The sequence below is a fragment of the Enhydra lutris genome, unplaced genomic scaffold (genome assembly GCF_002288905.1).
Source record: "Enhydra lutris kenyoni isolate GAN:26980312 unplaced genomic scaffold, ASM228890v2 scaffoldscaffold72, whole genome shotgun sequence".
Taxonomy (NCBI): Eukaryota; Metazoa; Chordata; class Mammalia; order Carnivora; family Mustelidae; genus Enhydra; species Enhydra lutris.
In genome coordinates, this window is record NW_019154156.1 from 2,721,712 (window position 1) to 2,739,730 (window position 18,019).

General features: G+C 36.6%; 1 protein-coding gene across 3 annotated transcripts in view; it reads left to right on the forward strand.

The window, feature by feature from the left end:
- The window catches only part of LOC111159949 (lymphoid restricted membrane protein), a 46,579-nt gene that overhangs the window by 22,735 nt on the left and 5,825 nt on the right, over nucleotides 1-18,019 (forward strand). For all 3 annotated transcript variants that reach the window (XM_022522655.1, XM_022522657.1, XM_022522654.1), the window contains 11 exons: nucleotides 156-202; nucleotides 302-366; nucleotides 522-629; nucleotides 3,208-3,278; nucleotides 6,159-6,216; nucleotides 8,055-8,118; nucleotides 8,202-8,229; nucleotides 8,499-8,639; nucleotides 10,219-10,353; nucleotides 16,231-16,378; nucleotides 17,255-17,298. In XM_022522655.1, the coding sequence (XP_022378363.1) occupies nucleotides 156-202; nucleotides 302-366; nucleotides 522-629; nucleotides 3,208-3,278; nucleotides 6,159-6,216; nucleotides 8,055-8,118; nucleotides 8,202-8,229; nucleotides 8,499-8,639; nucleotides 10,219-10,353; nucleotides 16,231-16,378; nucleotides 17,255-17,298 (909 nt within the window). The remainder of the gene's footprint in view (nucleotides 1-155; nucleotides 203-301; nucleotides 367-521; nucleotides 630-3,207; nucleotides 3,279-6,158; nucleotides 6,217-8,054; nucleotides 8,119-8,201; nucleotides 8,230-8,498; nucleotides 8,640-10,218; nucleotides 10,354-16,230; nucleotides 16,379-17,254; nucleotides 17,299-18,019) is intronic.

The window sequence follows — 18,019 nt, forward strand, 5'->3', positions numbered from 1 at the left end:
CGTCCCATTCCCATATCCTCTTTAAAAGAGCACAGTAAATATGGGTCCATTTAAAATTGTATGAAAATGTTTGCTTAAAACAACATTTCTGGAATGGAAAATGTCAAATTGTTGAACTTATTTTTCCTTTTCCTTTTTTTTTTTTTTTTTTTTAGGAGAATGGTGTTGACCACTTGTATTCTGAGAGCCTGCCACAGTCCAGGTTTGCTTTTTTGTGATGTGCATTTGAAGGTATATTTGGTTAATTTTTAAGGAACTTTTTGGACTTGACACTCCAAAATATTTCCTCTACTCTTGACAGGGAATGTTCCACACTGTCATCTCCTGGACATACTTTGTCCACAGAGAGTACTATAACTTCAAGTGGTGAGTGAACTTAGAAAACATATAAAAATAGAGTATTAGTATTATAACTATAAGCTTGGTTTCTATGGCCTGCTGAGGTGAATGCAAGTGAAAACAACATAGGCAAATAACTTTTTTGCATGGTGTTCATGCTGTTAGTTTCTTCCTGTTGATAGATTCTGGGTCAGAAATTTTGAATATGGCTTCTGATGACCTTGACTATAAATCACTCTGTGAGAAAGAGGAAGATACAAGATCAGCTTCTGGTATGATAAAGATCACAGGTAAGCTATTGAAGTATTCAAATATAGTTTCCATTCCAAAGCAGTAAGTAAGTAAACCTGTAAGCTACTGGAGCAACTATCTTCATAGTTCAGTAACATTTTATTTAAAAAAGAAATTGAAGATCTACTCGGGGAAAAGAAGTCCGAGAGGTAATCGTGGCCTTCATATATGCTAGTGTTGCCATTTTTCCCCAAGTTCTATGGAAAGAACAAAAATTACAATATATTTTAATAGGACTTAAATATTTCCTAATGACAAAGATTGACTGGCTACAACTGGGTTTCTATTGTGGCTTAGGTGTAGAATCACTTGCTTAGGAAATTCTCAGAATCTTGGAGCACCTGGGTGGCTCAGTGGGTTAAGTGTCTGACTTTTGATTTTGGCTTAGGTAATGATCTCAGCGTCATGAGATCAAACCTGCACCAGGCTCTGCCCTGAGCATGGAGCCTGCTTAAGAGTCTCTCTTCTTTCCCCACCTCTTCTTCTGCTTTTCTGCCCTTCCACTTGTGCTCATGTGCATGCTTTCTCCTCCCCACCCCTCACCCCCAAAATTCTCAGAATCCTAATTAGAATCTGCTTAGTTAAAAGAATGGGCCAATTCGTGATGGTCCACTCAGGGGGCAAAAGAATTAACTAGATAAAACATTCCATCCTTTTTTGCTCCTTGAGTCTGACAACAGGTAGTTACTCTCAACCATTCCCAGTGAGACATCATACAGTGAATACTGATGGGAAGTGCATAGGCTCCCGTACACACACACACACACACACACACAAAATAAAATAAATCAGTCAAGGAAAATTCATTCTTAAGTTGAGATATAGATGCTAGACTAAAGGAGTTGCGAAATCGTAGAAATAGAATCCATTCTTTATTTTAACTGAAGAATATCTTCATACTTTAGCTCAGACTGAAGAGAAATTTTATTTATTTTTAAATTTTATTTATTTATTTGACAGACAGAGATCACAAGTAGGCAGAGAGGCAGGGAGAGAGAGAGGGGGAAGCAGGTTCCCTGCTGAGCAGAGAGCCTGATGCGGGGCTCGATCCCAGGACTCTGGGATCATGACCTGAGCTGAAAGGAGAGGGTTTAACCCACTGAGCCACCCAGGTGCCCCATGAATAAGAGAAATTTTAATTAGAACTACACAAGATAGCATTTTTCACCAGTCATGTAGACAAAGATACAAAACTTTGATTACACTCTGTTGGTTAGCTTGTAGGGCAAAAAAGGAAATCTCATACATTTCGGTAGGGAATGTAAATTATTATAATTAATATGGAGGAGAATTTGCCAATATCTACCAAAATGTTAAATATACATATCCTGTGATAAAACAGTTTAGTTTCTGGGACTTTATCCTATAGATCTAAATACTCACATGACTTGTAGAAGTTTCTTTACTACAGTATTTTCTATAATAACAAAATACTGGAGACAAGTTAATTATCAAAAGAAGCCTAGTTAATATATATTGGTATCTCCATGTAATGGAATACTAATATACATCCATAAAATGTATATAAGGAAACTTTCTTAGGCATATCAAAGAATTATTGTCTCTAAAAAAAAAAAAAAAAAAACCCAAATGCAAAAAATTACATATTGCCTATAAAATTCTGTGGGAAAATAAAAAGGATAAGAAGTTTTTATGTATGCACAAAGTATTTCTGAAAGGCTAGACAAAAATTAAATAACATTGTTTATGGAGAGGGAAAGTAAGTTTCTTATAGGCATGGATGGGAGGGAAATTTTTTACCATAAAACATTTTACACTCTAAAATTTATGGGCCATATGAATCTATCTGTCTTAAAAGTTAACAAAAAATTAAAGTTTTCATTGGGAAAAGGCATTTTATCTCTGAAGAAAGTGGTTACCATTTTCTTAATTTCCTATAAATTTTAAAAATATACATACTTGAACTATTTCTTTTTCTTAAAAAGAAACAAAACCTATTTATAGTTGCTGACCTTTGTGCCTGTACTGAACTAAATTCAAGACAATGGATCATGTAAAGAGGAAAATCATTATCAAGTACATTGCAGTACAAATAAAGTACACGAAAATAAAGGGAAATTACAGAGAAGAATGGCATAAACCAGAAGTACCTATGTTTCTTTGATGACTTTTTTTTTAGAAAGATACCATGCTTTGGAAGGGTATCATACTTGGTTATCAGCCTTACATCTGTAATTAAAAAAAAACCTCTTTTGCAAGCTGATTGTTCATCCTTCCTTCATCCATCTTCTGTAAATATACTAGTAATGTGTTTGATTTAAAAAAGCAGCAGCAGCCTTAAGAAAGATTTTAAAAATTATTACTTGAAGGGCTATTTATACAGATACTCATTTCTATTAAGAAATCTTAAATGGCTAGCTTCCTTGGAAACCTTAGCTGTTCTAGTCCTGATTTTTAGTCCATGGGCACATTTAAAAATTTTTGGTACATAATTTGTCTCGCATGTTAAGGTATTTGACATTTTCTAGTCTGTTCATATTGTCACCCTCACTATTTCCTTCTCTTTTATTTGTCACTGCTCAGGTAACTGTTTAGTGTGTTCCCTTTTTCTCACAGGCAAAAGTGCATCTCCTGAGAATATTGCACTGCAAGGCTCTGTGAGTGAGGACAAAACCATGTTAAATCTGGTAAGGAAATATATGTATGTTAACAGTAAAGGTAATGATATATTACAGCAGTAGAACTGTCCCTTTAAGTTTGCAGAATACTCTTAAAAGCACTATCTCATCCTTCTAAAATATTATGAAGTTAATAGAATTTAATTACTCTAATATTTTATAGACAAGAAAGTTGGTGCCAAAGAGTCCTTGTGACATGTTCAAGGTCACACAGTAAAGTCAGAGCTAGAACCTCCTGACTTCACATTATTTTTTCATTCACTCATTCACTTATTTATTCAACAAAGGTCTCCTGGAAACAAGGTCAGTATCTATCAATAGAGGACTTTTAAGTAAACAAAGGTGTTAATAAATAAGGTTAAATAAAGCAGTGATATTTACCTTAAAGATATGTTCTAGTTAAGAGAACGTGTTCTAATTAAGGGAAGAAACATACAGTTACTCAGTAATATATAATTTCTCAGTATGGTTAGTGATATAAAAGAAAAATGTTTGGGGTAAGAGCCCAGACAAGTCTCATGGAGGAGGTACTTTGTGAATGGTATTGATGCTATCCAGGCACTTGGAAAACTGATTTAAACATTTAAATGTTTATAGAAAAAGTTAAGTTCCTTTCCTTAAAGAGAAGGTGCATTGTCACTTGTTTGAATTTATAATTATTGAGAAGTAACTAGTAGACTATGGATCCAATTCCATGTTTCTTTAGGGTCTTGTTTATGTATCAGTGCCTCTCTGTTAAAAAGGGATCATTATTATTAGTACTAGTAGTAGTAGCAGTATCATTGGGGTGTGTGTGTGTGTGTGTGTGTGTGTGTATTGTTTTTCCCCTCAGTGTATAAATATTGCTTTAGTGAGGCACATTTGGTTTTAAGAAACAGAGACTCATGAAAGCTAACTCAAGTTATGAGAGATGGTTGTGGCATAGATACATTTGAGGCAATAGGGTAGGTAAAATTTTATACTATTCTAGTCTGAATGGAGTGGAATGATTGGGTATATGATTTGGAAATTGTTCCTTGTAGTATCAAGCATATAGAGTGTTGTGTTGGCCAGTAAGTGTGCCGAAAGTGGTTGCCCCTTATAAAACACAGAGGAATATCTGGGCTCCTCTAATTGTTCATGGTAGTCTTTTGAGAAAAAGAATTTCTTCCCATCTCAAAACAAGATAGAAATAAAGAAACTTAAAAATAATGGGTTAGAAAATGTAGTAATGGAGATGGGGTACTGGTTAGGATACTATCGCAACAATTCAGGCAAGGCATGAAGATACTATGAATTTATTGTGGATGGAGAAAAGAATAATTTGGGAGAGATTGAGGGGACAGAATTTATAGTACATGGTAACAGATAACTATGATGGGGGTTGGGAATGCATGGGAAAATGTTAAAACTTGGGCTTTTATGGCTTATCCTACAGAATGAATGGAATATCATGAGAATAGGGAGGAAGTAAGAAGAGTAGAATTTGGGGGTAAAATAAGATCAGTTTAAGTTTCAGGTTGATATGAGACATCAGCACTCTGGAAGGTTATATAGATAGCTACATAACTATATTCATAAACTCGAATTCCTAGGACTTTTAGGAGCAGACACACATTTGTGAGCTATCAGCAAAAAAAACAAGTACGTGAATGAGATTTCCCGAGGACGCTGGTAGTCAGGAAGAGCGCACTGGAAATAACGGACTCTTGTTGATTCCATTATCTAACAAAAGAAGGCAATGGCAGAGGAAACTCAGAAGGAGCTACTATAGCGATGGGAGGACATCAGGAGGTGACAACCAAGGAAAGAAAAATCTTCGAGGAGGAGAGGATTCTAGATCATTTTAGATGCTACAGTGAAGTCAAATAAGATAAAGTCTGAAATTTTTCCATTGAATTTGGCAATAGAGAGTTCACGGATAACTGGAGAGGGAGGTTTTTCTTGGGAGTATTGGGTACAGGGACAGAAGAAAACCAAAAAACTGGAAACAGCAACCATGGACAATTCTTTCGAGAAGAATCATGGCCTTAAAAGATAGGATTGGAAGAAGATGTCCTATCTGGAAGAGGTCAGGGTGTTGAAGGAGGATTCAGTAAACTTAAGGATATTTAAATGTTGATGAAGAATGATGCAGTGTTTTACCTGTATTACTGCATTTGTTACATTTTTCAAAAATTGTACCTTCAATGCTCTAAAAATTACATGACATAGTATCAATGGCTCTACCAAGGAAATTTGTCTTAGACTTGTTTTTCAGGAAAAATTTCTAAGAATGTTGAAAATTATCACCATAAAAATGATTTTATACCTATTATTTTCTCATTTATCTCAGGCAGTATAGTATAACCCTCTTATTATGATAAGATAGATAAATTTGTAGGATAGTTGGTCAGCAACCTTAAAATGTATTTATATGGAGTAAAAGCCTAACATAACATACCTGCAATTTTTGCCACAAGTCCCCCAAGAGCCCATCTAGAAAGCGAGGTGTGATGGTCCTAGATCACCCCTACCTCTTTATCCAGCCAGTCCTCCCACTCCATCAAGCTCCAGCATGTTCCTTGTCTGTAGAGACTTTCCATGCTTCTCAAGCCATGGTGTCTCTCCCCTCCCTTTGTAGAGCCCTTACTTATTCACATCTCATTTATTTGGCAATCAATCCTAGTTTGCCTTACGGTAACTTGTATCACATTTATAGCTGTTCATATGTTTCCCTTTGGTACCTCAACTAGATTGGAAACCCCCTTAGAGCCAGTCCTGCTTTCTTCTCTAACCTCTAGTTCAGTTCTTTGAATATCATAGTGTTTTTGATAGAGTAGGGTTAGGAGAGGACAGGAAGTTGGAACATGATTGGTTATGAAGGATTTCCACTCTACCTACAGCAATAAAATCTCTTTATGATTTTAGGAAGCAAAAGAGGAACCAGTAACAATAGATGAGCATAGAAAAGAATGTGCTGCAAGAGGTAAGGAATGTTCTCTCCCAACCCCCATGAGAACTTTTGTTCCTGCTTATATTTTTATGAGTGAAATCTTTCTGAGTAAAGATATGATACCTATAATTATGCATCTCTAGGTAAAATCAGTCAATAAAATTGATTCTTGATTCAATTTATATCATTTTTGAAAAGCCACATTTATGTTGCATTAACTATTAAGTCCCAAGGACTTGTAATAACTCCTGTGTTATTGTGAACAAAGAACCATGCCAATGTTGGTAGCAAATTCTAAGCTCTACTTTGAGATCTTTTTAATTATCTGATCTGAAAGTAAATAATATTTTAAAGAATAAGTGCTAGTATGCTTCCCTCTCCATTCCACCTCCATTAGGATGGAGTAGTGGATAGAGGTGGGACTTTGAAGTCACCCAGACTATATTGGGTGACTTTCTGTCTAGGTATGACTTCAGAAGGTTATTTAACCTGAGTGTCAACTTCCTCATCTGTGAAATGGAAAGGATGAGTTTAAAAGATTAACCTTTTTTGAGAATATATCATATGCTAAGTTCTAGGCTAAATTCCCATTTTTTAAAGATTTTATTTGACCTAGAGAGAGAACACAAGCATGGGGAGCAGCAGGCAGAGGGAGAGGGAGAAGCAGACTCCCTGCTGAGCAGGGACCTCGCCCCAGCCCCCACCCATGCAGGGCTCAATCCCAGGACCCTGAGATCATGACCAGAGCCAAAGGCAGACATTTAACCAACTGAGCCACCTGGGTGCCCCCTAAATTATGTACATAATTTAATTCATTCCCCCAAATACCTATGGAAGGTAAATTGCAATTCAATTTCCTAGCCTGTGGACTGTAGATGATAACAGTACCCAACACAGGTTTGCTCTGAGGATTGAATAAATTAGGTATAAAGCAGTTAGAAAAGATGCTTGGCAAAGTTCTCTAAAAGCTACTATAAAAAAATAATATCATCCTTGTTTTGTAGGTGGTTTGATGAAGCTGTGACTTGTTCCAGGTCACAAAGCTATGAGAGTCAAAGCTGGGACTTATATCAGTTTTTTTTTTTTTTTTTAACTCTAATACTCTTAATAACTAATATATTGTCCTCTTTGTGAAGTTTTCATGAAGAGTATCATTAATATGTATACAGAGTCCTGTTTGGGCACTGGCGTGTAGTAAACTTGTGACAAATGGGTGATACCATGCTTACTGTTGCTGTCATTTTACTGTTATTCTACTGTACTATGACTGTTACTCTTACTACTACAATGACTCTTCCTCCTGCTGTGGCTGTTGAAGCCTTGGTCTGAAGAAGGACTAGGGTAACAGAAGAAGGTATGCATTTAGCCCTGAGATCAAGTCAGATAGACATTCAAATGCAGAGAGAGCAACTGGGCTCTTCCTGGACCCAGATATTTTCAGGTTTCAGACTCTTCACATGCTGACGTGTGAGCCAATGATTTTAATGTCCTTGTGATCCTAGTAGCATAGCATAATGTTATCTTATATTGAAGCAAATGCATTATTTTGTTTAAAAGAGTTTATTTATGTATTTGAGAAAGAGCCAGAGAGACAGCACAAGTAAGGGGAGCAGCAGAGGGAGAAGGAGAAACAGGCTCCCTTCTCAATAGGGCTCCAGCCCAGGACCCTGGGATTATGACCCAAGCCGGGGGCAGACACTTAAGTGACTGAGCTACCCAGGCACTCTGAAGCAAGTTATGTTATTACCTGGCTATTATTTCAGACATTCTTCAAGGAAATGCCTTTGTGTCATGGAGAGAGGACATTTGACTGAATGTGCCTTCAGCCAGGAACCTTTGTAACCCAATACTATTTTATTATCTTTTAATAGACACTGCTGTTTCCTTTCTTCCTGTAACAACTGTGAAATCCATTAACTTTAGACAAAGTGACAAGTAAGTTCTTCACATGGCCTGTTCACAGTTTTTGCTTTTCTGTTGAATTATGTTGGAATAAATTTTTTTGTCTTTTCCTACAGCACTTCTGCTAATGAGAAGGAGGTGGAGGTGAGTTTTTTCCCTTTAAGTTAAAAAAAAAAAAAAAAAAAAAAAAAAGGTGTTTTTGACCCCCTTGTCTATCATCACTCTATACTTTTACCCAAGCTGTACCTGGTGTCTGGATGGCTTGGCAGTGACTAAGCGCAGGGAAAGCCGAGGCATGCCAGCATTATGTTGCTGGGAGGAAAAAGAATGACTCTGCATAATCCGGTATTAAACTGAAATATTTCCCTACCACCAGTTTTCTCCCCATCACCTGCACATTATTTTGATGACAGGCCGAATTTCTCAGATTATCTTTGGGATTTAAGTGTGATTGGTTCACCCTGGAGAAAAGAGTGAAGCTTGAAGAAAGATCCCGAGACTTGGCAGAAGAAAATTTGAAGAAAGAAATCACTAACTGTTTAAAGCTCTTAGAGGTGAGAATCTTAACATTTGGGAACTCCACATGTGATGATCCTATTGTTAATAATGTTTTCAAAATTAGATACAGGTTTACTTGTGTGACTAAAAACGACAACAGGTGCCAAGCCCTGCCTGACTCCAATGTAAATTAATAGGAAGTAAGAATTCAGGATCAGGCTAAAATAAATGATTCACTAGTAAAACCAATGCCTTTTAAAGTCATTGTGAGTCACCTGCCTTCTCTGGACATTCAAATAGGTTTGAGGCAGAACAGCCACCATGCAGGAAACTGAGCAATAGGAGATTGTCAATTTTAAGCTTCAAAGACGAGAATCAAAAGTCTAATTCCATTGAATTAACTGAAAAAAGACAATGGTGATTGATTTTAGTCTTGTCAGATGATTGGCAAGCCCTCTCTAGGTACGCAGATAACAACCACTATTTTTCCATTTTGTGAAATCACCACAAATATAGAGGTGGGTTGGAAAATTAAGAGGATTATTTTTGGAAAGAAATAAAACTTGAGAAACCATATTCTTTTTTTTATTGTTGTAAAAAACATGTAACATCAAATTTACCATATTAACCATCTTAAGTGAACCATTCGGGTAGTGTTAAGTATGTTCATGTTGCTGTAAAACAGATCTCCAGAACTTTTCCGTCTTACATACTGAAACTCTGTACCCGTTAAACAACCCCCCTTTTCTCCTCCTCTTATCGCCTGGTCACCATTTTGCTTTCTGTTTCTATGAATCTGATGACTTCAGATACTTCATAGAAGTAAAAAATCATACAGCGTTTGTCTGTTTTGAGCAATCTCATGGCCCTGAGATCACAACCTGAGCTGAAACCAAGAGTCGGATGCTTAACTGACTGTGCCACCCAGGCGCCCTCTACTTTTCCTTTTTTAAATGCTACAAAGTTGATGGTGTTTTAGATTTGGGCAAGTCTTAGAAATTTGCTCTCAGCTAATAAGCAGTGGCTTGTTTGCTTCCGAAACTGCTGTCCTCTTAATTCTGTCTCCACCCTAGTGGGAGGGATGGTTCTCCACCAGAAAGGCCATCATCTTGGATCAAGGGCACAGGTTTGAAAGAAATATTCATAAGGCAGTGAAGGCCTACCCCGCATCTAGCCAGATCAGTAATTCTTTGTCATCAGTGGACGAGCACATAGCATAGTCAGAGCCATATCTACATCTAGTATGTTTTCTCTACTTAAAAGTTCAAACCATGCTCTTCATATAATATATTCAACTCATTCATAAGCATAATTTCTTTGCCATCACCAATTAAGTATGTCCCATTCTGTTAATTACGGAAAATGATATACAGATGTATGAAGAAATGGCGAATTTGGGAAGGAAGAGATTGAGATTAGATATAAAAGGTTTTGGAAACATTTGCATAGGTCTGCTTGATAGCTAACAAAGATATTAATATTTCAGTATCATTCATTATTGGTCATTGTTACTTTTCACTTTATACCAAGATAATTGAGATGTGACTGTCATCTCTATTTGCAACATAGTCATTGTTGGAATCACTTGCTGAATACTTGGGTTGGATATATTTTAATACTTTGCTTTCTGTGCAGTCTTTAACACCACTTTGTGAAGATGACAACCATGCCCAGGAAATAGTTAAGAAGCTGGAGAAGAGTATAACACTTCTTAGTCAGTGCACTGCACGAGTGGCCAGTAAGGCTGAGATGCTGGGAGCCATTAATCAGGTAATCTGCCTTCATTTCTGTAGCTCAATGAAATTCCTAGAAGGATTTGTTTTCCCTGAAATCATGGATTACATTTCTAAGAAAAAGTTTTAAAAAATACTTCTGTGTTACCTAAGATGTACGTGTTTAACACAGAGAAAGTGGAATATGCAAATAAAATGCAAAAAAACGCCCTCTCTTAATTGCATTAGCCAGTGACAGTCATGCAAATAATCTCTTCCAAATATCAGTTTCATACTTTCTCCTTTCTCTTCAAACCATCATCATGTCCTTTCCCATCTTTTCTGTCAGAAAATGACTACTTCCTGCCTCAATGAAAGCACTGAGTCATTCGGAAGGAATGGCCACAGGTTCCAAACCTAATAACATCTGAGCCCTCATACTTTTCCTCCCTTCCCAGTACAAAATATGAGTTGTCTCTAATCCTGTCTAAGGCTAACCATCTCGCCTGTATACCAGAACCCATTCCTCCTAATTTACTCAGAATTTTAGACTCAGGTTCTCCCTACTTTCCTCCATCTTCACTTTTCCCCACTATATTGAATCATTCCCATGAACACACAAATATGCTGTTTTTAAGATGGGAAAGATAACATAAACACAAGCAAAATAGTCTTTGACCTTTTCTCCTCTTTCTCTGCTCCCATTTATAGCAAATTTCCTCAACAGAATTGTACTCACTGTCTCCAATTTCTCTCCTCCCAGTTGCTCTGCAAACTGTAAATGGTCTTAACCTACTCATTTTCCTTAGCTGATCTGCTACATTCAGCATGTCCTTTCTCCTCCTGGAAACACTCTCCTCACTTGGTTTCCAGGTCCCAAATTCTCTTGTTTTTTCTCTCAACATCATGGGTCACTACCTTCCAGGCTCCTGTATGGGTCCCACCATTCTCCCTGGCTTCATAATATCAAGGGTTTCACCCTTGTACAAGTGATGTCCATCTTCCTTCAGTCCCCACACCATTCTGTGTGGTCAGTTGATGACTCCCAAATTCACATGCTTGTCCTAAACCTTTGCCATGAATTCTACACTAGAATATACTACTATGGATGCAGCATTTCCACTTGGATGTTGGACAAACTAATCAAACAACACATACAAAAGTGAACTGCTCATGGTATCTCCAAAACCCATTCTATACATAATCTTATCTCTGTCAAAGTTGATCAGATTGACAATCCTTGGGAGTAATTTTCAACAATTTTCTCTTACACTTTACCTCTAATTACACTTTACCTCTAATTACACTTTACCTCTAATCCTGCAGGAAATTGTAATTACTCTACCAACAGAATAAATCCTATTTACCATCAGAATTCAACCATTTCTTTCCTTCTCCACTGCTACCACCTTGATCTAAGCTACCATTCTATTTTTTGCAGATTAATACAATATCTTCCTAAATGGTCTCCATTTCCATTCAAACCCAGTACTCCCTGCAACATAGTCTGTTCTCCATAAAGCAGCCAGAATAATCCTTCTAAAATGTAAGCTAGATCATGTTTCTTTTTTTGTTTAAAGTCCTCTGGTGGCTTCCTCACTTTTATTCAGAATAAACCCTGAATCCTTATGATGGCTTAAAAAGATCTACACCATTCCCATGCCCTCTTACCCTATGAAATTTATGTCCTATGATAATCTTCCTGCATTATTGCATTCCAGCCAGACTGGTCTCCTTTCTGCTCATGAAACATGGGAGTAAAAATGTAGTTTGTTTAGAATGTGTTCAAACTTAAATGACCATCAACTTAACATAGACTCCTATGTACTTACAATGTTATGTATGACTTTCATGCAAACCACAGACCAAAAACCTATAATAGATACACAAAAAATAAAGAGAAAGGAATCATAACACTAAAGAAGGTCATCAATCACAAGGGAAGAGAGCAAGCGAAGAAGAAAGGAGGACAGAGAACTATAAAACAACCAGAGAACAATTAACCAAGTGACAATAAGTACACATGTAACAATCATTATTTTAAATGCAAATAGTCTAAATGCTTTAATCAAAAGACATAGGATGACCGAAAGACTAAAAAAAAAAAAACAGTACCCCTCTATATGCTGCCTACAGAAGACTCAATTCAGAGCAAAAGACACATAGAGACTAAAAGTGAAGGGATGGAAAAAAAAAATATTTCATGCAAATGGAAATGAAAAAAGTTGGGGTGGCAATACTATATCAGACAAAATAGGCTTTGTTTTCAGACAAAAGAGACTTTTAAACAGAAACTGTAACAAGAGACAAAGAAGAGCATTACATGATGACATTGGGATCAATCCAACAAGAGGATATAAAATTGTAAATCTCTGTGCACCCAACATAGAAGCACCTAAATACATTAAGCCAATATTAACAGACATGAAGGGAGACATTGACAGTGGTACAGTAATAATAGGGGACTTTAATGCCCCACTCACATCGACAGATAGATCACCCAGTCAGAAAATCAACAAGGAAATAGTGGTTTTGAACAAGACATTAGATCAGATGGATTTACACAATATTCCATCCCAAACTAGCAGAATGCACATTCTTTCCACAAGTGCACGTGGAAGTTTAGATCAGGTTAGATCACGTTAGGTAAAAAAAACAAAAAAAAAAAAACCACCAAAACTCAATAAATTTATAAGATTGAAATCGCATCAAGCATCTTTTCTAAGCACAGCAATGTGAAATCAGAAATCAATTACAAGAAAAAACTTAAAAAGATACAAACACTTGGGAGGCTAAACAACATGCTACTGACCAACCAGCAGGCAAAGAAATCAAAGAGGACATTATAAAGACTGAAGAAAATGAAAACACAGTCGTGTAAAATCTTTGGGATGTAGAAAAAGCAGGTCTAAGAAGGAATTTTAGAGTTTATACAGGCCTACCTCAAGAACCGAGAAAAGTCTCAAACAATCTAGTCTTATACCTAAAGGAACTAGAAAAAGAGCAAAGCCCAACATTAGTAGAAGGAAGGAAACAATAAAGATCAGAGCAGAAATAAATGATATAGATGAATGAAACCAAGAGATGTTTCTTTGAAAAGATAAGGAGAATTGGTAAGCCTTTAGCTAGACTTATTAAGATAAAAAGAGAGGCTCAAACACAGGGAAGAGAAGAAATAACAACTGACATCACAAAAATACAAAGGACTATAAGAGACTACTATAAAATATTATATTCCAACAAATTGGACAACATAGGCGAATGGATAAATTTCTAGAAACATACAGTCTTTTTTTATTTTTATTTTTTTTAATTTTTTTTTAATTTTTTTTTTTTTTAAGATTTTATTTATTTATTTGACAGACAGAGATCACAAGTAGGCAGAGAGGCAGGCAGAGAGAGAGAGGAGGAAGCAGGCTCCCTGCCGAGCAGAGAGCCCGATGCGGGGCTCGATCCCAGGACTCTGAGATCATGACCTGAGCCGAAGGCAGAGGCTTTAACCCACTGAGCCACCCAGGTGCCCCAACATACAGTCTTCTAAAACTTAATCAGGAAGACGTAGAAAATCTGAACAGAAGGATGTAATGAAATTGAATCAGTGAAGAAACAATAAATGTAAAAGGTAACCTTTGGAATAGGAAAAGATATTTACAAATGACATATCTGATAAAGGGTTAGTATCCAAAATTTATAATGAACTTTTATCAAATTCAATACCCAAAAAACAAATAATCCAGGTGAGAAATGGGCAGAAGACACATTTTTTCCAAAGAATACATCAGTTGGCCAACAGATAAAAGATGCTCAGCATCACACATCAGGAAAATAAAAATCAAAATTGCAATGAGAGACCACCTCATACTTGTCCAAATGGCTAAAATTAACACAGGAAACAACAGATGTTGGGGAGGATACAGAGAAGGGGAAATCTTTTTATACTGCTGGTGGGAATGCAAGCTGGGGCAGTCACTCTGGAAAACAGTATGGAGGTTCCTCAAGAATTTAAAAATATAGCTGCCCTATCACCCAGCAATTGCACTATTATTTACCTAAAGTATACAAAAATACAGATTTGGAGGGGTATGTGCACCTGGCGTTTATAGCCGCATTATCAGTAATAGCCAAATTATGGAAAGAGCCTAAATATCCATTGACTAATGAATGGGTAAAGATGATGTGGGGTGTGTGTGTGTGTGTGTGTGTGTGTGTGTGTGTGTAGTGGAATATTACTCAGCCATAAAAAAGAGTGAAATCTTGTCATTTGCAACAAAGTAGATAGAGCTAAGTATTGTGCTAAGTACACAATACAAGTATTGTGCTAAGCAAATTAAGTCAGTGAAAAGCAAATACCATATGATTTCACTGATATGTGGATTTTAAGAAACAAAGCAGATTAACATAGAGGATAGAAGAAAAAAAAAGAGGGGGGGCAAACCATAAAGGAGACTCTTAATTATAGAGAACAAACTGAGGGTTCCTGGAGGGGAGGTTCGTGGGCGGGGGGTGGAGTAAATGGGTGATGGGTATTAAAGAGGGCACTTGTGTGAACACTAGGTGTTGTATGCTAGGTGATGAATCACTAAATTCTACTCCTGAAACCAATATTACATTATATGTTAACTAAAATTTGGTTTATTTATTGTTTTAGACCCTGAATGGATATAAGCTGGCAAAATACGTTCTTGAGTTCTAGAGATTGTTTTGAATTATTTCCTTTTCCACATATTGGGTAATTTTCTTTGCTTTCTGAGTTCCTGTTGTCTGTTGGATCTCCTGAACAGGTTCTTTTTCATCTCTTTTCTAGCCTTCAGTGTTTTTTGTTTTTGTTTTTGTTTTTTTCTCCTCCTAGTTTCAGGGAGAGATCCCCAACCTTACCCTGAAACTATTTTGTTGAGTTACGTATTTTTAATATATTTTTAATTCCCAGATTCTTTTTATTCTTAGCATGTAGCTTTTTTATCTTGTAACACTTACTCTTAACTCTCTGAAGATACTGCTGGTTCCCTTGAAGCTTTTCTGTAGTTGATCTCCTCCACCTTGCTTTTTTTTTTTCTGTGTTGATTTTCCTCTTTCACAGAAGCAGCTTTCCTCTGACTAGTCATGATCCACTAGGTAGTGGAATGAGGACTGCACGTTGGGTGAGGAGGGTTCTTATTGGCTCTGAGCTTCACACAACTTGAGATGTTTCACTGGGATATCCTTGGTGTCAGGAGTTTTAAGACTTTTATCTTGCTACATTAAAGTCCTCAGAGGAAAATCTTCCAACTGCCTGCTTTCTGAGCCTAAGCCTGGCTACCAGTGTTTGCAAGTTGGAAGGAGAAAACAGGCTAGGAGTCTCAGTATTCAATATGTATACAGACTTTTGCCTAAATCTGTTTTCTGTATGATCTGTTCACCATCAGCTGTTACTGCCTAATCCACAGGCTCTTTCTCTCTCTCTAGATATTCAGTGTTTAGTCTTTCAGCAAAGTGGGGAAGGAAAGTTGCTCAGTTGGCCCAAATAAGGGAGATCTGCAGATCTCATCACTTTTTCTGCAGGTTTTCCACCATTTCTTCTGTTCCCCTATCTGTCTTCACACTGAATTCCAGAGGCACCACTAATTCCTGAGCCTGAATGGTTTTCTGTGGTGCAGCCCAGGTTGCTTGTAGGCTTTTCCTACTTTATTTTAGGGTTCAGCTTTTTCAGATCTTGGTCATTCTCCACTAGTTCTTCTACTAACTGACCTTCAAAATTTCATTATACCCTCTTCTGTTCTTTTTGTCCTGTGTCGTCTTTAAAAAACAAACAAACTAACTAAAAACCTTCATTGTCATTTTAGTGAGATTTGGGGATGGAGTGAAGATAGATGTATGTGTCTAATCATTTTTAAACTAGATATCAAGAACAATATTTTCAATGTAGATTTGTTCTTTTTTTTTTTTTTTTGCCTACTAGGAAAGCCGGGTTAGTAAAGCAGTGGAGGTGATGATTCAGCATGTAGAAAACCTGAAGAGAATGTATGCCAAAGAGCATGCTGAGTTAGAAGAACTGAAACAGGTTCTTTTGCAAAATGAAAGGTCTTTTAACCCTCTCGAAGATGAAGGTAATAAAAGCTTAATAGACTCGGTTATGTTTTTCTGAGATTCTCCTCTTTCATTCTCTTTCTTGTTAATTCTTATTATGTCTTTAGTATAAAACACTTAAGGCTATGTTAGAATAATAATTCATTCCTTCTGTTTATACAAAGTATATGTTAAGTTAGAAAGTAAAGTAAATGTAAAGTAAAATGTTAAGTTAGAAACAGGTTGGGACACACAGAGGACTCTTTGGTAATGACTCTAAAAATTCATTAAATTAGATTGCTGAGATGAGAATATATTTCATCCAACCCATTGAGTTGCCTCTAATGTTCTCCTACTTTGTGTGGCTCTTTCTCCACACACAAAGCAAAGCACAGTAAGTTAAACGAGCCACTCTCATCAACAATGATTTTCTATTTCTTGAAGAAGGAATGACTCTGGCATAGTAAGCTGGCAGATGGATTGGAAAATAAGGAGACATCTGAGACCATGGAAAATGCCTTAAAATATAGGGTTTATATAAATCTTATAATAGTCTTATTTTAAATAATGTGAACTTTTCTGAGGAGAACTTTTTAATGACTCCCTTTTCTAGGAAAAGTAATCATATTTGATAACCTTCTGATCTGTAGTTTTGGATTCATTTATTCAGTATGTATTCATTTAGCATCTCCTATGTGCTGGCTAAGCATTGTGGACGTGGACAGTGACAGAGGACAGTATTCCATCAGTGAAAATGGAAACTGTTACGAATCACCCAATGATAACCAGATATTTTTACCGTTTGGTAGTCTCTAGGGTCTTAAATATTTCTATTGCTTTTCTTTGTAAAGAATTAAGACCATTGCAATAAATTGCTTATGTAATTCCTCAAAGTGCAAATGTGTTTTTCCTTTCAGATGACTGTCAAATTAAAAAACGTTCATCTTCTCTAAACTCCAAGGTAATTACCAGTTGACTTAACAGTCTATCAAATGTTTCAGATGAAATGGTTTTAAAATATTACTTGAAACAACACAGTTTTAAATGTAAATCATATGTATATTTATGTAGATCTGCATGTGTGTGTTTAAGTTTATGTATGTATGCTTTTATACTTTTTACTATATTTGTTCAGTTACATTTGTCTGGAAGCAAGAGGAAAGCCAGATAGTTTCTCTCTCATGTAAAACTTGAGTTGGAAATAGGCAGTCCAAAAATGGTAGTGTGGTTTCACAGAATCCCGAGGACCTAGTCTCCTCTCGCCACTTCACCACCCTCAGCCCTCTGCTTCCACTTCATGGTCTGAGGTGGCTCCATCAGTACAGCGAGGGACAAGTCCTGGTCATTACATCGAGTCACATTGTAAGAAAAAGGAAGACATAAAAACAAGTATTCCCTCTCCTTCTAATGACAATTCCTAGAAGTCCCAAATAATATTTCCTTGTCATTCTTGATTGAAAATGAGACTAGAAAATCCATTTGAATTCTGGGTTTTATATCTAACTGAAAATCAGGGAGTTCTTTACCAAATAAAAAGGGGGGAGTGGGATATTGAAAGTCAACCAGCAGTTTTTGCCAGTTCGAAAATTGGGATTTCACAGAACTTTTGAGCGAGAGACTTTAAAATCATTCCATCCAAACCTCTCTCTCACAGATGAGGAAAATCACTTTCCCAGAAGTTA